At 42.0% G+C, this 27,010-nt stretch overlaps 1 protein-coding gene across 7 annotated transcripts in view; it reads right to left on the bottom strand.

Annotated features, from left to right (window-relative positions):
* The window catches only part of VPS13D (vacuolar protein sorting 13 homolog D), a 304,733-nt gene that overhangs the window by 84,389 nt on the left and 193,334 nt on the right, over positions 1–27,010 (bottom strand). For all 7 annotated transcript variants that reach the window (XR_012512316.1, XM_074380077.1, XM_074380076.1 and 4 more), the window contains 2 exons: positions 21,154–21,288; positions 19,559–19,726 (listed from right to left, as the gene is read on the bottom strand). Coding sequence is in view for 6 of the 7 variants with exons in the window: in XM_074380077.1 (XP_074236178.1) it covers positions 19,559–19,726; positions 21,154–21,288 (303 nt within the window). In the remaining variant the exon portion in view is untranslated. The remainder of the gene's footprint in view (positions 1–19,558; positions 19,727–21,153; positions 21,289–27,010) is intronic.

Raw genomic sequence — 27,010 nt, 5'->3', positions numbered from 1 at the left:
TCCTATGTTTTCTGTATAACAACGCTTACAAATAAAGATAAATGTAATTAACATTTTAAACATTTACAGTAAGGATACACTAACATATTCTACAGGGCTAATTACTCAATTGTAATTATTTCATAAATTGCATGGAAAGCCTGACAAGCCCCCTGGTCAACTATGACAAAAGATTAAGTGAGACAAAAGCCAAGGAAATACAAAATTAACATTGTTGTTACTCCTTATCAGAGCACAGACAAAGCCAGACTGCCAACAGTTCAGAATGAAGGAAACAGGTTGTTGGCTTTTGATTGGAATTTCCTAGGATTGTTACCATGTAGTACAAGATTAATCTAAATGTTTCTTTGTGCATCAACAAACTTAGGTGGAATGTATCAGAATAATAAAATAAAGGCTTAGGATTCTGTGTGAACAAAACCGCTTTCAAAAATGTATCATTACCAGGCTGATTAAGAAAATACCACAGACTTAAAGGGTCCTTAGGCCTATAAATAAGTTACTTTGCTGCTTACTGGGGGTGGGAGGAATACACAAGCTAAATAAAGTGCAGGAAAATCGAACATTTTCAAATGAGCTTTTTTCTTTTAGTAGATATAACTCAAATCCAGTCGCACGCTAGGACTATCCAGTATTTTCAAGATAGTGCATGCTTGGGCATTTTAAACCATAGCACCAAGCTACTACATTGCCACCTCAACAACCAAACTTTAGAGCACACACTGTACACTGACTCACTCCATCCTCCCAGCAGTACGCTCCACAGCTGGTAAATGGATATTCCAAGCAGAAGGGAGAAACCCACAACACACCACAAGTAGGTACCTATTTTTGCCCTGATATGTCACAGTCAGAGAAAAGAGCAAAATTCAAGCAGCTGACCAACACTATTTCAACAACAGGATGTTCCCAGGGAGACTGTGGCAAAAGATGTCTTTCAGAGTATATGTAATTCCACAAAAATAGCAGTTAAAACCAGTACAGCATCAGGCATAATGAATGACAATTTCAGGTTAGAAACAACCAAATGCTCAGCCTCTAATTTGTTTTCTTCTGTTTTGAGGGATAAAACAGAGGAATAAAGAGTGTGCTGGAAATTCAGGGAATGCACTTCAAATCTCTTTCTTTTTCCTCCTCCACACACACACACACACACACACACACACATTTTCTCTCTCTCTTTTCTCTTCCTCCCTCCTCCTCCACCTCCTCCTCTGTGTAAAAGGCCTTTAATTAGCTCACATCCTATCCTGACTAGGGCTGCTTAATACATTCTGACACCAGCCTGTTGGCCAGGCAGTGGGGTCTAAGTGCAGGCCTGATTAGCAGGATCCCAGCGGATCCCCTGCCGCTCTTATCTCCACAGATGCCTGATGAGTTTGGTATCTTCCTCCCAGCCCTCCCGGGAAGCTGTCCCAGCAGGTGCCCATTGGCAATAGTTTTGTGTTACAGGCCTGAATGAATGATCCCCGCAGGAGCTGCCGACTGTTTTCACAGACACAGAAGGCAGTCAAAAGTCCACTGCGTGAACTTGGAATGACCCCAGCTGCAGAGTCACTGGCGGGTTCATCGGGAGGGCAGGCACGCTTTATTAAACAACTAATACTCTTCACAGATAACTTTCCGAAAAAGCAAAAGTGTTAACTCTTTGCAATCTTTCTCTGACAAAACACTTCAGCTGTGGCAGGGCTCCCTGTGTGACTGAGAGTCTGAACCCAAATGGGGGCTGTGAGATGGAGGGAGGGCGCCAGCAGGGACCATGATTTCATCTGGCCTGGAGGAAGGCTGGACTCAGTCATCATTTGGTCTACTTTTTTTTTTTTTTTTTTAAGTGTTCCAGATTAAAGTAAAAAGGCAAAGAGCAAAGGTTTCGAGCACCTACTCCAGTGAGGACAGTGTGACCGGGAGTTGGCCTGACAGTTACAGCCCCCAGCCAGGCCAGCTCCTCGGCCCCACCAGAACAAGAAGGTGTTCCCTGGCTCGTTCTGCCACAAGCCTGTGCACCCTCGCAGATATGCGTAGGCCACCATGGGGCTTCCACTCTAAGTTACCAGGAGAGAAAAGTACGAAGGTACTAAGCTGTGAAAAAGGCAATTGCAAACTTTCATCATTTATGGGGCTGGCGGGGAAGTCATTTTGTTGGCAGCAGCCAGATGCTGTGCAGTGAGTTCTTTTTAGAAGGAAGATTTAGAGGCCAGGCACAGTGACTCATGCCTGTAATCCCAGCACTTTGGGAGGCCGAGGCAGGTAGGTCACTTGAGGTAGGGAGCTCGAGACCAGCCTTACCAACATGGTGAAACCCCATCTCTACTAAAAATACAAAAAATTAGCTGGGCATGGTGGCATGTGCCTGTAATCCCAGCTACTCTGGAGGCTGAGGCAGGAGAATCACTTGAACCTGGGAGGTGGAAGTTGCGGTGAGCCGAGATCGCGCCATTGCACTCCAGCCTGGGCAACAAGAGCAAAATGCCATCTCAAAAAATAATAATAAAAAAATAATAAAGACCTGATGAGAAAATATATAATAAAGACCTGATGAGAAAATATATACTGAGCAAGGCTTACACTCTACTACTTTTCTCTTCCTCACTCCTATGAAGCAGGTGCCCACAAGCTGCCGGCCCAGTGTCAACCATCATACTAGATCTGTAGCCAGAAGGCCTGGGTTTGAGGGCTGGCCCTGTGACTAATTAGCTGTGAGAACCTTACAGGGTCTCAGTTTCTCTACCTATAATTGGAGATGGCTAAAGGCTGACCTTAAGGTTCTTTCCCAAATCTGCTATCCAAAGAGTTTCTACTGAAGTATCAGAAATTATAAGAGACAGCATCTGGGAAAACCTATTGTAGCTTTGCCATGTTCTGCTGGAATAACTAAGAGAAGTTTTAGTGTTGAGACATCTCTTAGGAAGAATACAAGATGGGGTTAGACAGAAAGGCAGAAGTTAGAGAGTTTAAATTATGTGAAATATTATTAAAACTAGGCTTCTTGGCTGGGCACAGTGGCTCACGCCTATAATCCCAGCAGTTTGGGAGGTCAAGGCAGGTGGATCATGAGGTCAGGAGATCGAGACCATCCTTGCCAACATGGTAAAACCCGTCTCTACTAAAAATACAAAAATTAGCTGGGTGTGGTGACGCGCGCCTGTAATCCCAGCTACTCAGAAGACTGAGGCAGGCGAATCCCTTGAACCAGGGAGTTGGAGGTTGCATGAGCCAAGATCATGCCACTGTACTCCAGCTTGGTGACAGAGTGAGACTCTGTCTCAAGAACAAACAAACAACTAGGCTTCTCACCAAATTCAATTTTTTTTAACGTAAGTTAGACATGGTTCACTGTTACGTTTTTTACCTTTTACAGAGAAACAAGTGGGAAATTCTCCCTGTGTTTAGTCCTAAGAACTTTTATCTCTCCATATAATTTATTCAGTGAGGCACCTCAATTTGTCGTGTTGATTTCTAAGCAACTGTGTTGTAGCAATCCTACAACTTTCACTTGCTGATTCTACTGGACACAAAATCCAAACAGACTTGTAAAATGTCTCTGGCTTCCCCCCTTTGCTTTGTTTCTTGGTGACTGTAGGGCTGGAGATTTGCATGACCCACCGAGATTGCAGAACCAAGCATTCACACAATCTGGCATGGGTGCTAGGGAAGCAAGGCCCTCTTGGAAGCAAGATGTTTCACAGCTGTCTTCACGGCTGTCTTCAGGGTATCAGAAGCTCTTCTGGCTCTCCTTTGAGAAGGCAGGAAAAGAGTGGACTCAGAGTTTGTGAAGCCTGGGCACCAGCCCCTGGTTCTAACACTGACTGCACAAACTTAGCAAAACCTTTTAACCTGTGTAACTTAATTTCCCATCACTGGAAGGGAAGGGGTAATCATACCTGACCTGCTAGCCCCACTAGGATGTTGCAAGGTTAAATTATCTCACAAAGACATGAAAGTGCTTTAATTCCTGAAGGAAGAAAGAGTGCTTTCTAGAGCAGCAGTGTGGTCTTTGGAAAAGAGCCTGGGGCTGTAAAGGAGCCCTGAGTCCTGGTCCTCTTCCACAGCTCCCTGTTTAACCCTCCAGAAGTTAATTACCTTCACTGTGACTCAGTTTCTTCATCTGTCAAGTGGGGATAATACTTGACTCTTTAATGCATAAGTTTGTGAAGATTAAGTAACAGGAAGATGCTGCAAAGGTTGAATTGCTATAAAACTACAAGGTGCCATTAGTGCCTCTTCTTTTGTAACTAACTTTGAAATGATCCTTGCTAATTTCAAAGTTACCAATAAAGAGAAAATTACCTCAATGGCCACAATATCCTGCTTTGAACATTACAATGGGAACAAAACTGAGACAAGGGGCTGTTTTGGAAAGCATGTTCTGCTTAATTTTCATTCCGGGAAAATAAAGTTAAGGGTTCTAAACCAATGTCTTAGGATATAAATTCAATAGCCTGCAGGAAATGTTTACCTAAACATTTTCCTCTAATAAAGCAAACAAATATTTCCCATAAATATTCTTTTAATTAATTAGATTAAGAGGGACTAGGGTTTCCTCTCTTTCCCCTAAACCAGTTTCCTGCTACCTTAAGCCAAGCCTGGGTCCTATCAATAGTGCACACCTGGGCTCATCAGAGCCAGGTCAGTATCTGCTAAGCGCTCGCTGTGCCCCAGCTCTATGCTAGAACTGAGACACGAGGAAGGGAGGAGAAGAAATAAGATCCTAAAAGTCAATGTCCTTTTTCGATCTATATTGCTATGGTACGATTTGGCTAGTCAACAGCTTACAGATATGTTTGGGGGGAAAGTTGTAAATCAACTTTTAAAAAGTTTGTTTGGGCCGAGGGCAGTGGCTCACACCTGTAATCCCAGCACTTTGGGAGGCCGAGGTGGGTGGATCACCTGAGGTCAGGAGTTCGAGACCAGCCTGGCCAACATGGCGAAACCCCATCTCTACTAAAACTATAAAAATCAGCTGGGCATGGTGGCAGGTGCCTGTAATCCCAGCTACTCAGGAGGCTGAGGCAGGAGAATTGCCTGAACCTAGGAGACAGAGGTTGCAGTGAGCCAAGATTGCACCACTGCACTCCAGCCTGGGTGACAAGAGCAAAACTCCATCTCGAAAAAAAAAAAAAAAGGCTTGTTTCCCTAAAAAACAGAAATACTAGACAATTATACATTCATTTTGTATACTGTATACCATGTGAAAAATGCTATGCCGGCCGGGCGCGGTGGCTCAAGCCTGTAATCCCAGCACTTTGGGAGGCCGAGGTGGGTGGATCACGAGGTTGAGAGATCGAGACCATCCTGGTCAACATGGTGAAACCCCGTCTCTACTAAAAATACAAAACACTAGCTGGGCGTGGTGGCGCGTGCCTGTAATCCCAGCTACTCAGGAGGCTGAGGCAGGAGAATTGCCCAAGCCCAGGAGGTGGAGGTTGCAGTGAGCCAAAATCGCGCCATTGCATTCCAGCCTGGGTAACAAGAGCGAAACTCCGTCTCAAAAAAAAAAAAAAAAAAAATGCTATGCCAGATTAAAGAGGGCCCACATGGTACAACCTGGGTCACTTTAATTTTCCTTACAATAACTCTTTATGGATTGTTACAGGGAAAATTGGCAAAAAAAAAAAAATTTATATATATATATATATAAAATGTTGTCAGATAAAATCCTGGCCCCCGCTCAGCCTACTCTGGGATGCAAATAAATACAGACCGTTGCATTCCATCTTTTGTCACCAGCCACTCTCATCCTTGAGAAACAGAATAAAGTATTCTCGCCCTTGCCCACAGCACTCCTCTGCTGGAACTGTACAGTGTGCACAGATCCCACTGCAATACTTCCTTCCTCTGGATTCTCATTACTTACTCCTTCTCTGCCTTACCTGTTCCATGTCCTTTCAAAGACAAGGAAACTTTTTATTTATTTATTTTTTTTGAGATGGAGTCTTGCTCTGTTGCCAGGCTGAAGCACAGTGTCGCAATCTCGGCTCACTGCAACCTCCGCCTCCCAGGTTCAAGCAATTCTTCCGCCTCAGCCTCCCGAGTAGCTGGGACTACAGACACATGCTAAATGCCTGGCTAATTTTTGTATTTTTAGTAGAGACGGGGTTTCACCATGTTGGCCAGGATGGTCTCGATCTCTTGACCTCGTGATCTACCCGCCTCGGCCTCCCAAAGTGCTGGGATTACAGGCGTGAGCCACCGCGCCGGGCAGAAGAAAACATTTTTTAAGTCTTCCTTTCTAACCATCTTTCACAGTGCCCAGCACCTGACTGGTAATGATAAATGTTTATTGACATTGGAGACAGGTGCACAAATGGTCACGCTTCAAGGTGAAATCCGGTCCCTGCTGTCATGGAAGCACAAGGGGCCATGGGAGCTCAGGGTGAGGAGAGATCACATTCTTAACACGGCATGTGGGCTGGACCTTACAAATTTGGAGCCTCTGTCCAGAAATGGGGACAGGCACCCCAATCAAAGGTAAGACTGAGTACAAGTGTAAGGGAGAACAGCACGAGCACAACCAGGGAAATGGCTGCACAGTCCACTCTCTGCCACGTTCTCTTCACACTTTAAGCCTGACTTCCCCAGCGTGGCTCCTAGTTTTTGAGCTTATCTCAATCATCCTCGTGCCTAACTAGAAAATTTCCTTGTTCTTAGAAATGGCACCGGAGGGCTTCCTCATTGGTGTGGAAAGGAAAAGCAAAGCTGTAATTCCCCCTTGCCTGCTGGCGGTGAGTGTGATGTGCCTTTACTTATATCCAGGGACCAACTGTGCATCCACATTGCCTCTTCATGCCAAGGCCTCCGTTTCTAGAAGGATCTTCCTTTTCCCCTTAGGGGGAATTCTCCCTCATCCCAGACACTGTAGAAATTACTTAATGTAATGTCCTGACACGAGCTTACATTTTTCTCCCAACCATCCTCCACTTCACAAAAACTCTGCTACAAGAATTATTCTTGTCATATATTGCTTCTTTGTGAACTTTCAGATATATGACTCTGAAATATACAAATGGCAGCATGGTGAATGAACAATGCAACAAACCTCTGAGAGAGAAAGATACATTTTCTCTACCTCTGTTCTCTGAAACTCATTCTGCAGGGAAGGACAGGCTAACAAGGCTCACATACAACATTGGCAATGGAAAAGCCAACTATAATAGGGAGACAATGGTGTGAATCTTAACCTGCAGTATCAAGATTCAGGAAGCACAGCTGTCCCTCAGTATCCACTGGGGATGGGTTCCTGGACATCCAGCAGACACCACCCATCCACAGATGCTAAAGTCCCTGATACAAAATAGTGTGGTATTTGTATACAACCTACAGACATCTTCCTGTATATAAATCATCACTAATTACTTATAATGCATTATTTTACTATGCACATGCTATGTAAATAGCCGTTATTCTGTATGCTTCAGGGAATAACGATAAGGGAGAAAATATGTACGTGTTCAGTACAGACACAACTATCCTTTTTTTTTGGTTTTGATCTGCGGTTGGTTAAATTCATGAATACAGAACCCACAGACATGGAAGGCTGACTGTGCTGTCCAGCAATGCTCCAGGAGTCAGCAGAGCTAGGGAGAAGTGCAAAGCTCTACCACTTTTTGTCTGGCCATCTTGAGCAAAGTTATTTACTTCCACTGGGTCTGTTTCTTCATCTATAAAATGGTAAAAACTGCAACCTCTGTCTCCTAGGAGTGATAATAATAATAATGACAGGCCGGGCGCGGTGGCTCACACCTGTAATCCCAGCACTTTGGGAGGCTGACGGGGGCAGATCACAAGGTCAGGAGATCGAGACCATCCTGGCCAACATGGTGAAACCTGTCTCTACTAAAAATACAAAAAAATTAGCTGGGCATGGTGGTGCACGCCTGTAATCCCAGCTACTCGGGAGGCTGAGGCAGAAGAATTGCTTGAACCTAGGAGGCGGATATTGCAGTGAGCAGAGATTGCACCACTGCACTATAGCCTGGGTGACAGTGCAAGAGTCCGTCTCAAAATAATAATAATAATGACAATAATAACACCATCTAGCTAGTTTTAGGCTTATAGAGAGGATCAAAGATATGTAAATGCCTTGCCAACAACTAAAAATCAAGACAAACATACAGTGGTATTATTATTCTTCCAATAAGGAATGATGAAACTCTAACAAGTTAATCATATTGCTTTGTACCTCCAAGAAGCAAACCATAGTTCAGTTCGATAGAACTAAATTTAAAACTCTCAGGAATAACACTCTGACCCCAACATTCTCCCTCCAGCTTCTTAATTCAAGCAATGGTGTCACTAAGCATCTGAAAGCCAATCTGCTAGCAGAACTGAGAGACAAAAAAAAATCTACTAAATTTGAAAAGCTATAGGATAGTCTAAGTGGACAAGGATAAGGAAAGAAAGGGACTATTGGGGACAATGAGTTTATTTTCTGCCTGTAATTGATAGTGGGAATGTACACCTCTCCCTAATTCTGGGTAATCTGCCCTGAAAATTAAATACTATTATTTTGAAATGATACCCTAGTTGTTTAAAAATGCTTAAAGGGGTGAAGTTCAGGAAATGGCTTAAAGAAATTACAACTTAACACCTAGCATTTAGAGGAAGACAGCCATCGGGAAAGTGCTCTGAGAGTGTCAGCTTATACCAAAGTGGTCCAAAGCTCTGCTCTGCTCCCTGAGCCAAACCGGAGGAAAGGCCTAGGGACTGCACATCCCACATGATTTAAATCTGAAGAAATCTTGGATCAGGAACATCAGGTGGGTCAGCTTACTCAAATGCTTTTGAGTCACACATTTTCTATTTGAATGAAGAAAAAGCTCCCAATCCTCTTCTCTCATTTCAACTCTTTTACACTAGATTAGAGATTTCCAGATAGTAAAGATTAATTTGGAAAGCTCAGAAGTTACAGTTGGAGGTTGGGCAAGGTGGGTCACGCCTGTAATCCCAGCACTTTGGGAGGCTGAGGCGGGCGGATCACGAGGTCAGGAGTTTGAGACTAGTCTGACCAACATGGTGAAATCCCGTCTCTACTAAAAATACAAAAATTAGCTGGGCGTGGTGGCGGGCACCTGTAATCCCAGCTACTTGGGAGGCTGAGGCAGGAGAATGGCTTGAACCCGGGAGGCAGAGGTTGCAGTGAGCCAAGATTGCGCCATTGCACTCCAGCCTGGGTAACAAGAGCGAAACTCCGTCTCAAAAAAAAAAAAAAAAAAAAAAGTTATAGCTGGAAAATTCCAAGGCCCAACACAGAGGACTGCTTGAGCTTTACTTTTAAATAATAATGTTGTTTCCAATGGCTTGTGGTTTTGCTTCTACAATGTTTTGAGTTTGGTAAAAGATTATACCTGAGAAGTTGCATTGTGTAGAGGAAAAATAGAGGCTGCCTCCCAAATTAATTTTTTTCTAAAACTTCTACTTCCAATAGTGAGTCATCATTAAACTTAAGGGTCCTGATGACTCTAATTTTTCTCATCTGTAAAATGGGCTTAATCCTCCCTCCCTCCCTTCCTTCCTATTGGGTACATGTGAAAGTTACATGAGAGAGCACAGGGAAAGATCCTAGGCCCATATTTGACATAATAAATGATGGCTATACTCTTCACATCACTTTCTGATTTTTTTTCTTTTTTTTAAGACAGAGTCTTGCTGTGTTGCCCAGGTTGGAGTGCAGTAGCACGATCTCGGCTCACTGCAACCTCCGCCTCCTGGGTTTAAGCAATTCTCCTGTTTCAGCCTCCTGAGTATCTAGGATTATAGGCATGCACCACCACACCCAGCTAATTTTTGTGTTTTTAGTATAGGCAGGGTTTTGCCATGTTGGCCATGCTGGTCTCGAACTCCTGACCTCAGCTGATCTGCCTGCCTCGGCCTCCCAAAATGCTGGGATTCCAGGCATGAGCCACCACACCCAGCCTGCTTTCTGATCTTTAAGCATGATACTGACCAAGATATTCCCTCTTTCTCCTAAGAATATACTTTGATTTAGCTTTTCTTCAAGATGGAGATAGAGTTTGAAAGAACAATTATAAGAGAGAAAGAAATTTTTTAAAAAATAGAACCTTCCGAACAGAATGAGTGTCTTGAAAATTTTATCTCATCTAAAGTTTGTCACAATTTTTCAAGAAAGGCCAAGGACTGATATGAAGAATACTGAATTACAGAAAAGAAATGCATGGCCGCAATGCTGAGGGTCACCAGCCAACCTAAGAAAGCTTGAACATATGATTCCTTTATAAACCATGTTTACTCTAGGGTAGAAAACCACTACTCTTGGGGGACACAAATATTTTCTATCTTTTCAACTTAGCAACTGAACATACTTTTCCACCACACAGGCTCCAGTTTTGGAAGATCAAGTGAATTCCTCTCAAATATGACATGTTCAGGCCTAAAAAACAACAAATCTTAAGAAGCTTGTTCTTAACTGAACTACTATTAGGAAATGAGGAAGTTTTGGACTTTTTCTGTCTTTCTGTTTCAAAAACAGGACATCAATAGTGGCATCATTCATTCCCTGCTCTGTCACTTCTGGCAACTGAACTCCCTGATTAGGATGGGAAAGGAAGGGAAAGCTAAACCCTGCTCACTCGGCTCCTTCATGAGCGAGGCTGCTAAGTGGGGTACATGGGGACTGCCTGTGAATTCTGGTCACTTGCAGTTCTCATGACACCACCCCAGCCCCCACAAATATACTTTTGACTGATCCCCCCAGATAGTTGAGATTTGCCCAAGTTAGGTTGGGTAATTCAGCATCTAAAATTTGTTTCTAACCAAAAAAAGCTCAGGCAAAGGGAATCATTTTAGTACTCAAGATTATCAGAGGAAAATAAAACAAAAATTCTGATGCCAAAAATTTGAGTCATTTCCCTACATACAACTTGAAGGTACCTCCTCTTGGCTGGAAAAGAAATCCCTTGGGTGACTTATTTAGGATCAAAGTCTTTTTGAAACTAGAAAGCCCTACATTCTCTAAGGGAAAGATCACTGTCTGAAGCGAATTTCATTTACCCTGAAGTTTTGTGCCAACTTAAATACACTGAAACCCCAATGCTTATGAGAAGGCATTCACCTATTACTTGCTTATAGGTACATGGAAAAGCTATTATGGGGATAATCAGCTCAACTATAAAATGGAGCAGTCATACATAATGACAAAAACAGATACAAGCCATCAATTGCCGTTTCGCCTTCAGAATCCATGCAGGGACTCACTCAGTGCATTCTTTTGTGCAAAGAGAAAACTTTCACCTTGAATAAACATTGCTCTTAGTTTTGTTTGAGCTTCATAAATACAGTGACTGCAAAGTAAACAACAAAAAGTGCTGTTTCTTAAAGGCAGATGGACCCCTCTCCCTTCAACAAGGTCACAGTATATATCAAGTCGGCTGATGGCAGGGTCTGGCTGAGAGTATCTGTGCAGGGACAGGAAAGTCAGTTTCCACTGGATTACTGCTAGGCACCAAATCTGGTGTCCCTGGACAAAGGGGTGGTAAAAGGGTTGCTTCAGGAGAGAAGCAACTTCTCTGCACTGCTGTCCCAAATAGAAACCAAAGAAACAGAACAAAATTTTATTTAAAGTCCTAGCTGGATTTTCTACTGAACTATCGAAACAGTGTGAATTTCTTTTTTTCTCTGTCTCAACTTGTTTGTATTTATCTTCAGATGGCTTTCCTAAAAGTTATCAAAGTTCACTGTGAGAACTTGGTAGAGTTTTTGGTTTACTTTTATTTTTCTGTTGTTTTTATTTGTTTAACATATAGAGGCAAGTCTAGAACAAATCTTGTAGTTAAGTGATACCTCAAAAGTCTAATTAAAAATAAGAATTGAGATGCTAGTACAGGGGCCGGGTGCGGTGGCTCAACCCAGCACTTTGGGAGGCCGAGGCGGGTGGATCACGAGGTCAACAGATCGAGACCATCCTGGTCAACATGGTGAAACCCCGTCCCTACTAAAAATACAAAAAACTAGCTGGGCGTGGTGGCGCGTGCCTGTAATCCCAGCTACTTAGGAGGCTGAGGCAGGAGAATTGCCTGAGCCCAGGAGGCAGAGGTTGTGGTGAGCCGAGATCACGCCATTGCACTCCAGCCTGGGTAACGAGAGCGAAACTCCGTCTCAAAAAAAAAAAAAAAAAAAAATTAGCTGGGCATGGTAGCACATGCCTGTAATCCCAGCTACTCAGGAGGCTCAGGCAGGAGAATTGCCTGAGCCCAGGAGGCGGAGGTTGCGGTGAGCCGAGATCGCGCCATTGCACTCTAGCCTGGGTAACAAGAGCGAAACTTCATCTCAAAAAAATAAATTAATCAATTAATTAAAAAAAAAAAAAAAAGAGAGAGATGCTAGTACAGAAGAGCCACGTCTCAGCTCTGCAGTAACCTGGCTAATCTCGGAAAGTCACCTGACCTCTCTGGGCCTCGGTTCTTAATTTACATAACGGGGCTAAGAATGTCTATCCAGCTACTGAGCAGGTAATTCTGATGATAAAACAGTATCACGTGGGTAAAACCACACTTGCAATCCCCAAGGTTCTTACTGCCTACAAGGGGGATGGTGACAGCCACAAACTACTGAACACGAGAGTGGCGGCGAGGACCAGCACTTCCCGGGGGCCCGCTTCGTGCCAACAATGCTGTGATAGTGGCCACTGACCAGCTACACAGTGACGCCAAAGAAGAGGCTTCTGGTGGGAAGTCAGCAGTAATTAATGTTTCATATTCTCTGCAGTGCCTAGAAGAATGCCTTACAAACAAAAAGGAAAAACATCCTGTAGCAAAACAAAACGAAACAAGACCTTCAGAAATGGCTGGACTTGGATTCAAATCCATCTCTAGCTGTGTGACCTTAAAGACTTAACTTCTCTCTCTCTCTTTTTTTTTTTTTTTTTTTTTTGGTACAGAGTTTCACTCTTGTTGCCCAGGCTGGAGTGCAATGGCACAATCTTGGCTCACCACAACCTCCACCTCCCAGGTTCAAGTGATTCTCCTGCCTCAGCTTCCCGAGTAGCTGGGAATACTGGCATGCGTCATCACGCCTGGCTAATTTTTGTATTTTTTAGTAGAGATGGGGTTTCTCCACATTGGTCAGGATGGTCTCAAACTCCCAACCTCAGGTGATCCGCCTGCCTCAGCCTCCCAAAGTGCTGAGATTATAGGGGTGAGTTACTGGGCCTGGCCCAAACCTTAACTTAAGACAATGTACATAAAGAGTCTCTCATCAAGCCTAACAAACAGAAGGTGCTCAACAAATGTTTGTGAATTAATATGTATTCCACAATGAAGTACAATGTTTCAACCCTGTTCCTACACCTTTTCCTACTAAGGTTGTTTATGCCAAGAAATCATCTAAAAAGTTAGATCTTTACCAACTTCATAAAAAACAAAACTGATTTAAGACAATGAAACAATGGCTAAAACAACATAAAATAAAACACATTAACTAAAAACTGACAGAAAATTCACATCTTCTTGACACAAATTTGATCTGCAGAATTTGAGCTGGGAAATTTAGGTCTGGTAGAAATAAACACCACAAAGCAAAAGAGAAAAAAAGAAAACAACCATACAACTACATAAGTTATCAGTAAAATTAACATGTAGCAAACAATGAACAATGAATTCTAATTTCCATGAACAGAAAATGACCATTATGAAAATAATTTCAGTTAGTAACATGACAAATTATGAAAATATCTGTATTCCTAAGCACAGAATCAAAACAAATGTGAGAACAAAAGGTACCCAGAATCAAAAGCATCCTATGTTAACTTGATAAAGACATAATGCAGGAGATGAGGCCGGGTGTAGTGACTCACATGTGTAATCTCAGCACTTCTGCAGACAAAGTAGGGCAGATTACCTGAGGTCAGGAGTTCAAGACCAGCCTGGCCAACATGGTGAAACCCAATCTCTACTAAAAATACAAATTAGTCGGGCATGGTGGCACATGCTTGTAATCTCAGCTACTCTGGAGGCTGAGGTGGGAGGATTGCTTGAACCGAGGAGGCAGATTACAGTGAGCCGAGACTGTACCACTGTGCTCCAGCCTGGGCGACAGAATGAGACTACATCTCAAAAAAAGAGGGATGGAAAGTAGAACAGAGTGAGCAGAGGGCCCATTAGTGATGACCAAAAGTGGTTCCCTCCTTTGCTGGAAGAAATTAAGTATGCTGGTGGCTTTCTTCCCTTAGGAAGACCAGACGACAGCTGTGCAGAGCAAACACAGTTTCTACAGGGGCAGAAAAGACAGTGGAATCAAATCATTTGCTCTATTATTAACATCTGAGATTTTACTAGTTTAAAAAGTACTTTTATTTGTTTTAGGATAGCTATGTATGTGAAAATATCACACAAGAATGAACATACAAATGAAGCCAGAGTCTATTAGAGCGGAAATTTAATCAATAGAGGGCCTTCCCAGTTCTCTGCCTTTGAAAGATATTAGAGGGTCTTGCAGATATTCACATGACTTACAACTAGAAGAAAGTACACTTTTTGCAACTCATGCTTCAGAAAGAAACCTTCTCCTCTGACATGGGTTTGGAATATGAAACGCTGTCATTTTCTTAAATAAATCACATTCATAGAAGTACTTCCAGAGCGATTGCCTTGCCATGGCCTCAGGAATGGGATCAGATCTTTGAAGTTCTACTAAAGGTTAGAGTCATCTTGCCAAGACCCAGGAAGGGGAGTCATGGGTTAGATGCCCACAATTCCACAGCTAAGCCATCAATCTTAGATTTGAATCCATATGCTGATCTTTAGGGCTGGGAGATGAGAAGGAAAGGAAAAGAGAAATCACTAAGATAAAAGGGCATAGGTTATTTCCTACTTATATTTCCTTGAGGCCAATAGTAAATAAATTAAACAACAAAGATGAAATGAGATATTCCTTTTGCAGGAATGCTCTGGGGAGAAAAGAAAGAAATGAGAAATTCCACAAGTGGATACACTATAGACTTGAAATTTAAAATTTGTGCATCTATCCACAGATGACTAAAACCTACAGGTCTATTATCTTATGTGACTGAATCAATTCCTTTTTAACTCCTCACGGGGTTTTCACATACTTCATCTCTTTTGCTCCTCAGGCCATTGTGACAGGGGAGTTATCATCATCTTTTCATAAATGTTAAAAACAAATCTTGCAAAACGAACAGAGGAAAAGATTATTTAAAGGTAGAAATGCAATTGGCCGGGTGCGGTGGCTCATGCCTGTAATCCCAGCACTTTGGGAGGCAGATCATGAGGTCAGGAGATAGAGACCATCCTGGCCAACATGGTGAAACCTCGTCTCTACAAAAATACAAAAATTAGCTGGGCATGGTGGTGTATGCCTGTAACTCCAGCCACTCAGGAGGCTGAGGCAGGAGAATCGCTTGACCCCAGGAGTAGGAGGTTGCAGCAAGCCAAGATTGCGCCACTGCACTGCAGCCTGGTGACAGGCTGACTCCATCTCTCTCTCTCACACACACACAGACACACACACACACCCACACACACATGCTACATGCATATACACATGCACATACAATGTGATTAAAGTGCTACTAACCTACCAGCCTCAAGCTCCCTCAGTGTACAAGCCTATGTCTATAATAATGGCTTACGATCTTTGGAGGCATGACTCTCTCCCTGAGGACACAAAAGAAACGTTGGACCCTCACCCCAGAAAAACACGTTTGTACTATATTGACAATTAATTTAAGAGATTTACGAACTTCTCCACTACACTCAAAGCCCGCTGAACCAGGCTAAAGCCCTCTGGTCTTTGCAATGAAGTGCAGTGCACTGGCAGGGGCTCAGTGAGGTGCAGTTCTGTCCCCTCTGACCCTTTTTTAATCACTGGAACTCAGGCACTCTTTAAAGCAGGCGTCCCCAAACTTTTTACACAGGGGGCCAGTTCACTGTCCCTCAGACCGTTGGAGGGCCGCCACATACTGTGCTCCTCTCACTGACCACCAATGAAAGAGGTGCCCCTTCCCGAAGTGCGGCGGGGGGGGGGGGGGGGGGCCGGATAAATGGCCTCAGGGGGCTGCATGCCTCGGGGCCGTAGTTTGGGGACGCCTGCTTTAAAGGAATAATTGCCACAGGCCAACAGTTGATTGTTGTGGTCATTTGTATTTCTCGAACTCCTCTGGTATACACAGAGAAACAAACGAAACATTCCCCTAAAACAACTTTAAAAGTTGATTCCAACCCACAAAACTAAAAGAAAATGCTTATCTTTAGTCCAACCACATATGTGCAGAATCACAGATGACCTGAATGGGCATTCAATTGATAGACCCATTTAAATCTACCATTTCCTATGAGCCGTGGTAATTTTATGTTTATCTGCTTTCTCATCTTAGAGATACAACTAGTTTTTACATCTCTATAAACACACCTAATATTGCCGGTGTCAAACTACGGTCATGTGCCAAATACCATTTTGGTCAACCATGGGCTGCATATCTGATGATCCACCCATAAGATTATAATAGCATACTTTTACTGTACCTTTTATAGGTTTAGATATGTTTAACATGCTATACAAATTTGTAGCCTAGGAGCAATAGGCTATCCAGACAGCCTAGGTGTGGAATAGGCTGTATTCCATCTAGGTTTGTGTAAGTATACTCTATGATGTTCACGCAACAACGAAATCACCTAGTGAAATGATTTTCAAAATGTATCCCTGATGTTAAGCAATGTGATACAGTATGGTGTTTGTTCCTCAAATCTCACGTTGAATTATAATCCCCAATGTTGGAGCCGGGACCTGGTGGGAGGTATCTGGATTATAAGAGCAGATTTCCTATCAATGGATTAGTACCATCCCCTTGGTGTTCATGATAGTGAGTGAGTTCTCATGAGATCTGGCTGTTTCCCCTTCTCTCTCTTGCTCCCACTCCCACCACGTGAGACACCAGCTCCTGCTTCACCTTCCGCCATGACTGGAAGCTTCCTGAGACCTTACCAGAAGCAGATGCTGGTGTCATGCTTTCTCCACAGCCTGTAGAACCTCGAGTCAATTAAACTTCTTTTCTCATAAATTACCCAGTCTCAGGTATTTCTTTACAGCAATGCAAGAATGGACTAATAGACACTGTACGCCTGTAAATTACACAGCCATCCCCTCAGGTGCAGCTTGTGGCTTCAATACTAGTAGCTTATTAAAAGAAAGACAACTACATGGAAAGGGAGGTTCCCATTCAAGAAGACTCATTCCCTGGAAAGCAATATCCTTATATAAATCCTTTAACATATAAAGCATGATATCCAATAAAATGTATTGCCACTGCCCCCAGGCCTTAATATAGATCCAGGGTGAGGATGAGGGTAGGGGGGACACTGCCCTTTCTTTCTGCCTAAGTTATAATCTCATGCTGACCCTCAAGCTTCAAAAACTGTTTTTCAGGGGAAACAGGAAACAAACAAGACTTCCACAAACCAAGGAGAAAAAAGAAAGGGCCAATCCTTTTACTAGGATGTTGCCAGGAGACTCTGAAGAAACTCCTAAGAGGTCTCTCCTGTTGAGATGTCACAGGGACGTGAATGGCTTCTTCATTCTTAACACAGGAAACCATGGAGGTTCCTACTGGCCCCAATGGGATTTGACTCTCCTACTCTCAGCGCCCCAGACCCTCCTTCTCTGTAGTTCATAATAGATTGGTTTTCATTTCAAGAGCACTAATGGCTTCCTGGTGGTTCAAGTCTTGATGCAAATATTACAGGCAAAGTAATGACCTATGTATCTTCTTCACTCCGTATTTTTCAAAATTTTTGTAACATCTCACCTTATTTTGTTCTCACAATAAACCTGTAAAGTAGGTGCATTTCTGTTCCACAGTGAGGAAGTCCTATCATTAAACCATAAGCATCCTCATTTCTTAAAATATGGTAAAGCCCAGGGTACAAAAACAAAGAAAGAAATTATAAAACCAGGAAGACTTTCTTATGTCAATTAGAATTCAATAAAGTTAACAAAATTTAATAAAATACTTAAGCAAGAAGATCGAGGAACCTGTGCTACCACCATGAGGGTTTATGACGCGTGAGGGGTAAGGGGCCAGAGTCGAGAAAGGACTCAAGGCAGAAAAGTATATGCTAGATCAGACTTTGAACCTGAGTCACACTGCTTTCAAACCATGAGTTGGAAAGTCTCTCTAAAAGACTGTTGCTGGCCGGGCATGGTGGCCCATGCCTGTAATCCCAGCACTTTGAGAAGCCAAGGCCGGTGGATCACTTGAGGTCAGGAGTTCGAGACCAGCCTGGCAAAATGGTGAAAACCCTGTCTCTACTAAAAAATACAAAAAGTAACTGGGTGTGGTGGTAGGCACCTGTTATTTTAGCAACTTGGGAGGCTGAGGCAGAATTGCTTGAACCCAGGAGGCAAAGGTTGCAGTGAGCCGAGATCACGCCATTGCACTCCAGCCTGGGTGACAGACCGAGACTCTGTCTCCGAAAAATAAAGAAAAAGAAAAAGAAAAAGAAAGAAAAGAAAGGAAAGCAAGAACAAACAAACGAACTGCTGCTTATTTTGAACCATAAGGAAAAAGGTCCACTTTGGTCTGGTTTGATAATCTTAGAGAATTGATCTGACCAATCTATCATCCCTGGAAAACAGTTTGGGAAAAAAAGGATACATTCTCAGCTCTCATACATTATTAACAAAAATACCATACTACATAGAAATGCTGTTCAACTCTACTCACTTACCTGCTCTTCAAGGCAAATGTCTATGCAGTGCCATAAAGATGTCTTTGGTAAAGCTACTTTCACATTTTATCAGCCCATGGCACGAGTACGCCTACGATCTCACTAAAATAAATTCTGTCTCTACAGTAAATAGGCAGACAGCACAGGTGTTTTCTCAAAATGAGCTCATCCATTAAAGTCAGTCTCTGCGAGAAACATGTGTTGAGATGAAAGGAAGAACACAACAGCAGAGCTCTTTGGAGGCCTGCATGTCAGATAGCAACCACCCTTCAACTCCCTTCACCTTCTCCATCTTCACACATAATCCGCTCCTGCCAGAAAATACAGAGTGAACTAAGAAATGTCCACGAATTAAGATGCCAGTGAACAAACAAGTCAACTAGCTGCAAGATACTGGAGAATGACATCACTGTCTGTCTGCTGCTAGATTCAGATGGCTAAAAAGGTTGTGTCATTATAGAAGGCTGTACTTCAGTTTGGACTTTCCCTGTAAACTGTGGGTAATAACTGGAAGATTTTGGGCAAGAGAATGGCATGAGATCATTCTGGTGGCATAGTGAAAGATGTAGGGGGTCACCGTGAAAGGTCCAGTGTGTCAGGGGCTATTGCAGTGACCCAGGTAAGAGATATGCAATGCCTGGACTAAGGCAGGGGCAATGGAGAGGAAGGAAGAGGTATTTTAGAGGTGGACTCAGTGCACCTGGTGGTAGGTGACCCGCGGCGCGGAAAAGGCAAGGCGTGTGGGCAGTGAAACAAAGGCCAGGAAAACAGCTTCTCACAGCCTATTAACGATGAAAGAAGTGGTAGTACTGTGGAGGACTCATGAGGTTAATCATAGTGGAATTTCACCTCTATTTCCTTACCTTGGCTGCAGAGTTTGATACTCCGTGTGTAACATTTCTGATGAGGCCCCCAACATTTCCATACTTTATCAGTCCAGTAACCCCTTCAGAAACATCATTCAAAAGCCCCATAGGATTGCCAAGAAAATCCACTGATCCCAGGATTCGAGCTGCCTGGCTGAGGAGTTCCTGTCAAATGGAATAGGAAGAGAAAAGTCCAATCAGCATTTACTTATATTTGCAGATACCAGGGTCCCAAGTGAAAAGGTAAGAAGTCTGTTTTTTCCTCCATTCCCATTACTACCAGGAATCAGCTTTTACTCTTCATCAACTGCAAAATCACCTCCTGTCCTTTCATGAGCACCATCCAAGCTTCTTCCAATATACATATCCCTGAGATTGCTTTCAATACTCTCAGAAATACACTTCAAAGCCAGTTAGAAGAATAAAAATAGCTATGAAATAGGAGGGATTCTTATGAGTATTTGCTACTATATAAATCACACTCTTCTTTTAATTATGCCTACAAATAGAGAAGTAATCACCAGCAGACAGAATTATAAAAGAAGTGAGGAACAGAGGTAGATTTGCAGCCCCTCTCATAAGCTGTGGTGTGGGTGGGGGGCCTGAAGAAGGCATGGACAGACTTATCAGGCAAACCTCCACTGCTTCTGTCTTTCTTTGAAGCAGGGTCTCAGTCACACAGGCTGGGGTGAGGTAGCACCATCATGGCTCACTGCAGCCTTGACCTCCTGGGCTCAAGCAGTCCTCCTAACTCAGCCTCCCAAGTAGCTGGGACTACAGGTGAGTGCCTCTCCAGCTGGCTAATCTTTTTTTCTATATTTTGTAGAGACGGGGGTCTCAGTATGTTGCCTAGGCTGGTCTTAAACTCCTGAGCTCAAGCCATCCTCCTGCCTTGGCCTCCCACAAAGTACTGGTATTACAGGTGTGAGCCACCATGCCCAGCCCCCTCCACTCTTTCTATACTTCCATTTGCCTGATTCAGGTTCCAGTGATATCTGCTGTATCATTTTCCTTACTTAGGTAGAAATATTACCAATTAGGAAAGTCAAAAAAGGAGAGGAGGAATGGAGAAAAGGAAGCGAGAACAGAATGTATTTTAACTTTGAAAGCTAATAAATTTGACATTTTCTTGATCTGTCTCTTCATAGCTTTACTTTTTGATCTTTGCAGTCTGCATAATAAATATGAAATGGAAAATGTCCAATTTGATTTAAAAAATTTCAAGTTCAACCCAAGGGCAGGACCCCATAGACTCTAAGAACATGGGTGTAGTTGCTGAAAGAAGGACCATGCCTGGTAAATAAAAACATTATTTTGTTATTATTAAAGCATCAATTCAACCATTAAGAATCATGGCTAATCTAGTAGAAACCCCTCACTACCTCTGAGGGATGAAACTAACAGCTCATAGGTCAAATGTACCGTCTCAGGATTTCATGGGTTTCTTGGGATATGACCCGACCTGTAACACAACCCAGTTGAAATGTTTATCCGGGTTCTCAAAAGTAATATCTTAGTAACCAAAATTCCCAAACAACTAAAACAAACATTGTGCTTACGCTCCAGCCAATAAGAACTTCTCCAAGCCTCACCTCCTGGAAATGTTTGAGGATATCATTGATGATGAACTCCTTGGTCTCATAAGGATGTACCCGAGTGAATGGATCTAGATTAATCACAGCGTCTTCAAACCTTATCAAAGGAAATCCCAAGGTACTTTTTAGGGCCTAATTAAGGAAGAAAGGAAATGACATACTTAAGTCATATGATGGCCTTCTGGGATACTATAATTCTAGATTCCATTAAAGCTACAATTCATGTTAACTTTCCAACGAGGGTCAGGTTTTGATGTTTATAAATAAGGATTTTCCCTGTAACTATAAAAGCAAAATACTAGAGAAAAATACATATATAGACAGACATATATCACCCAAGTCACATACATCACACAGAGATAAACACTATTAGTTTGTGTCATAATTCCTTTCGGTCTGTTTTGTATCTGTTTGATATGTTTTACTTTTTGACTGATGTATACCACACATACAGAAAAGTATACTAATCAAATGTGTAGTTCAGAACCCAAATGATTACTCCCAAAGTGAAGAGAATAATGTAACAACCACAAGATCAGAAAGCAGACTGTTATCCCCGTCTTGGAAGCAGCCCACTCACCATGAGCACACTCCCACTCCCTCCTCCCGCCTTCTTTCCCATAGACAACCACCGTGATGACATCTATCACCAAAGGTGAGCTCTCCTGCTTTAAACTGCACGTAAATGAAATCATCGGTATGCACTCTGTTGTAGGAGGCTTCTCATACAACATTACATATGTGAGTTTCCTAGATTGTTGCATACAGCTGTAGTTTGTTAACTTCCATTGCCATATAATACTCCATTGTGCTAATAAAACAATGTATTTAACCACCACTATTGATGAAAAGTTGGATTGTTTCAGATTTTTTGCTATTATGGATAATGCTGCCATAAACAACATTAGACATGTCTATGGCAGACTACATAACAGGGTCTGGCTCTGTTGCCCCTCAGCCTCCTTAGTAGCTGGGTCTACAGGTACAAATCCCCATGCCCTGCTAATATTTGCATTTTTGTAGAGAAGGTTTTTCACTATGTTGCCCAGGCTGGTCTCGAACACCTGGGAGCAAGCAATCTGCCTACCTTGGCATCCCAAAGTGCTGTGATTACAGGTGTAAGCCATGGCTCCCTGCCCAGATATGTCTTTTGGGGCACATTTATGCATTTTTTTGGACATATACCTGGGAGTGGAATTGGGTCATAAAGAATGTACCTATACAGTCTTAATATATTCTGCCAAACAGTTTTCCAAAGTGGTCAAACCAGTTTATGCTCCATTCAGCAGTCTACAAAATCCCTTCTTATGCTATTCCCTCATCAGCACTTGGTATAGATAGCTTTTTTAAAAAACAGATAGTCTGGCCAGGAGTGGTGGCTCATGCCTGTGATCCCAGCACTTTGGGAGGCTGAGGTGGGAGGATCACTTGAGGCCAGCAGTTCAAGACCAGCCAAGGTGACAAAGTAAGACCTTGTCTCTACAAAAAGTTTAAAAATTAACTGGGCATGCTGGCATGCACCTCTAGTCTCAGATACTCAGAAGGCTGGGAAAGGAGGATCACTTGGACTTTGAAGGTCAAGGCCACAATAAGCTGAGATTGTGCCACTGTACTCAGCCTGTGTAAGATCCTGTCTCACTCTAAAAAAAAAAAAAAAAAAAAAGAGTCTCAAAAACAGTCTCTGTTGCCTAGGCTGTAGTGCAGTGGTGGGATCTTGGCTCAGGGTAGCCTGGACCTTCTGGGCTCAAGTGATCCTCCTGCCTCAGCCTCCCCTTACAGGCGCATACCACCACACCCAGCTAATTTTTCTTTTTTTTTGTAGAGACAGGGTCTTGCCCTGTTGCTCAACACCTGGCCTCAAGTGATCCACTCATCTCAGCCTCCCAAAGTGCTGGGATTACCATGGCTGACCCTTAAAACAAACGAACGACAACAAAAAAACCCGAGATAATATCGGTATGTAATGGTATCTCAGTATAGTTTCGACAGATAAACTGATGGGTGTATAATCGTACCTCAGTGTAGTCTCTTTTCTGTTGAGAAGTGAGATTAAACAATTTTTAATATGCATATGCCATTTGGATACCTTTTTGTGAAGTGCTTATTGAAGTCTTTTGCTCACTTTTATAGTGAGCTCCTGTTTTTTTATTTCTTCCTGCTTTCTAAGAGTTCTTATATATTCTGTATACCAGGTCCTCTGTTGAACAGATGTGTTGCAAATATCTTCTTCCATTCTGTTTCTTGTCTTATTATTCTTTAAATGATATCTTTTAATGATCAGACAGTCTTAATTTTAAGAAAATCCACATTGTCAATCTTTTCCTTTATGGTAAGAGCGTTCTGTGTCCTGGTTAAGAAATTATTAACTACATCAAGGTCATAAAGATATTCCCAAGTTTACTTATGGAAGTTTTATTGTTTTACTCTTCACACTTAAATCTATACTCCACCTAGAATTTATTTTTATGTATGGTGTGAGGGAGTGGCCAAGATTCATTTTTTTTCCTGATAAATATTGAACTAAGTTATATTTATTGAAAAGAGCATCCTTGGCCAGGCACGCCTGTAATCCAAGCACTTTGGAGGCCAAGGCGGGCGGATCACCTGAGATCAGGAGTTCAAGATCAGCGTGACCAATATGGTGAAACCCCGTCTTTAAAAAAATAAATAAATAAAAAAGAAAAGAACATCCTTTCCACTACTACAGCATGGTATAAACATTGTCCTAAGTCACGTGATGATACTACACATCCATTTCTGGATTCTCTCTTCTGTTTCACTTTGCTCTGCTTTCTACCAATGCCACACTGTCTTAATTACTGTAGTCTTGTAATAATTTCTGAAGTCGAATAGAGTAAGCTCTCCCCAACTCTGTACTTTTTCTCCAGGATTACCTTAACTGCTCTTTGTACTTTTCAACTGCAGAGAAATTTTAGAATCAGCTTGTCAGTTTGCCACCAAAAAAACTGCTGGAGTTTTCATCAGGACTGTGCTGAATCTACAGATCAATTTGAGGGGCAACGACAACTTTACTGAATCTTCCAACTTACTGAAACGGTATGTTCCTTCATCTCTGAGGGTCTTTGTCACAATAATGTTTAACTGTTTTCATGTAGAGGTCTTACACACCTTTTTTGTTGGATTTATTCCTAGACACCTGTGGCAGAGTAAAATGGCCACACATTCCTTGCATCTTCCGTAAAGCAGTGAAGTCTACGTCCCCTCCACTTGAATCTTCACTAGCCTCGTGATTTGCTTCAGCCAACAGGAGGTGGGAGCTATAATAACGTGTGACCTTTGAACCTAGGCCTCAAGAGAGCTTGGAGCTTCTGTGCTGCTTGTTTTGATGCTTCCACCATGTGAAGAAGCTGGGACTAGCTTCCTTGAAGATGGGAGACCCTGTGGAAAGGGGTTCTGCTGACAGCCAGCGCCAACCCACTGGACATGGGACTTGAGGTCATCTCATGCCATTCAGTCTTGGTTAACTGCCAGGTGATTACAGCCATAGGAATAACTTCCAGTGAGACCAGCAGAAGAACCACCCAGCGAGGTCTAGCCCAAATTACTGACCCACAGATTGTAAACAAATAAAATGGTGGTTGTTTTAAACCACTACATTTTGGAGTCATTTGTTACACAGTAATAGATAATAATACAGTCTTTAATGTTTTCTTTCTCTCCTTCCCTCCTCTTCCCTCTCATCTCTCTCCCCTTTCCCTCCTCTCTTTCTTCCCCCTCCCTCCTTCCTTCTTCCCTTCCCTCCTTTTCCCCTTCGTCGTCCTCCTCCTCCCCCTTCCCCCACTCCCCCCTCCCTTCCTTCCTTCTGTTTTTGTAGAGACACGGTCTCCCTATGTCGCCCAGGCTGGTCCTGAACTCCTGGGGCTCAAATGATCCTCCCACCAAGGCCTCCCAAAGTGCTAGGATTACAGGTGTGAGCTACCACACCCAGTCCTGTTTTCTTAATATCCTCTAATTTGTTCTTTTTTCTGTAATTATTGCTGACATATAGAAATACAACTGTTTTCTATACTGTTTCTAGTGACCTTCCTAAATTTACTTATTCTAATAACTTATCTGTAAATACTTTTAGATTTTCTAGTAAATGATCATGTTTCTACAAATAACAAAGTTATTACTTTCCTTTCCAGCTCCTATACCTTTTATTTCTTTGTCAAAAAGATCATCCTTGACTTATTTCACTGGCTGAACTCTTGTATAATCATGAAAGAAGTGGTGATAATGGATATCTTTCCTTTATCTCAAGAAAAAGCTTTTACTATATCACCAATTAGTATGATGTTTGTTGTAGCTTTTTAAAAGATACATGTAAACAGATTAAAGCAGTTATCTTCTATTTTTAGCCTGCTGAATTAATTTTTACTGTAGATGCATGTTGAAGATTGTCAAATGGCTTTATGCATTTTTAAATAATCGTATTCTATTTTCTTTTATTTTGTTGATGTGGTGAATTACCAAATTTGTTTGCAAATGTTAAACTAAACCTGCATTCCAGGAATAAACTCAATTTGGTTATATTATCTTTCTTACATATTTCTGTTTTTGATTTATTATTTTGTTCAGATTTCTTTCATCTGTATTAAAGTGATCTAAAATTTTCCTTTATTATTTGATAATTTTTTTTTAAAAATTAGTTTTCTGGGAAACTTCTCAAATATATTCATAGTTATTTTAAATTTTGTGTCTAAAAATACCAACAACCAATTTATCTACGGTTCTCTTTTCAGTGTTTGTTTTTTCTCTTGGTCCCATCTCTAAGCAGGCCTGGTAATTTGTGACTGAATGCAACATTTTATATGAAAACTTACAGAGACTATGGATACGTTTTTAGCTTCTGGCAGGCAGTCAGAGTAAGAAGCATAATGCCTAAATCAACTAGGGTTTGATTTTTCTCAAGGCTGCATTTTAGTCTTTCTCTAAGTTCTGGTGTAGTCCTATAGCAGTCTCAGTGAAAACCAATGCCATTCCTCTACTTTTCATCTCCCTAGTACCATATGACTGCTGAAAAGACTGTTTAAGTTCTTCAGCCTCTTAGCTGCCTCTTTTCCTTGGTTTCTCTCAGTCTATGTCACTTAGAAATCAGCAAATAACTCAATAAAGAAAGTGGCTCAGACTATTGGGGTCTGTTTTCTGCCTGTCCCTTCTCTGTAAGATATTAGCCCTTCAATTACCAGCTCTTTTAGTAGCAATGAAGTCTAAGTTTTGCTTTGCTAGCCCCATGAGACTGCCAAAAGCTTTACTTGCATTCTCTGCCTGTTGGCAGCTGCGTTTTGTGCTTGGCTTCTTCACCTTTCTCCCCACACTGCTTACAAATCAGAAAAAGTCTCAAGAATAAAAGCAAAATAAATGTTGGGCTCACCTTACTGAGTTTCTCTCCTCTCATAAATCTTGAACTCTCAAGTCCTGGCTGTTTGGTAGCTTTCCAATGGCTTCAAATGGACACTCCCCATCCCAGCCCCCACCATCTGTCTTTTCTTGAAGTTCTCAGCTAACATGGGTCTGCTATAAGCTCATTAACAATCTCTGAATATGGCTCTATTTTCTGATTATATCTTTATTTAAAGTGATTAATATTTCTAGGTGTTTAGAAGGCATGTCAAATATTCTTCCTTATTAAATATAAAAACACTTTTTCATGCTAATATTACCAGTAAATCTCTGATTCACTTAGAATTTATCCTTATATAAAATGTCAAGAATAAGTCTAATATTTTTTCTATTGTGATTTAGTCTAACAGCATTATTGAAAAGTCTATATACTCCCTATTGAATTAAAATCTCATTACATATTTAAATTTCATGTGCAACTTAATGACATTTCCATTCTGTTTGCTTA

Source organism: Saimiri boliviensis, chromosome 11 (assembly GCF_048565385.1).
Source record: "Saimiri boliviensis isolate mSaiBol1 chromosome 11, mSaiBol1.pri, whole genome shotgun sequence".
Lineage (NCBI taxonomy): Eukaryota > Metazoa > Chordata > Mammalia > Primates > Cebidae > Saimiri > Saimiri boliviensis.
Note: the sequence above shows the minus strand (reverse complement) of the source record. Positions and strands in the feature narration are given on the sequence as shown.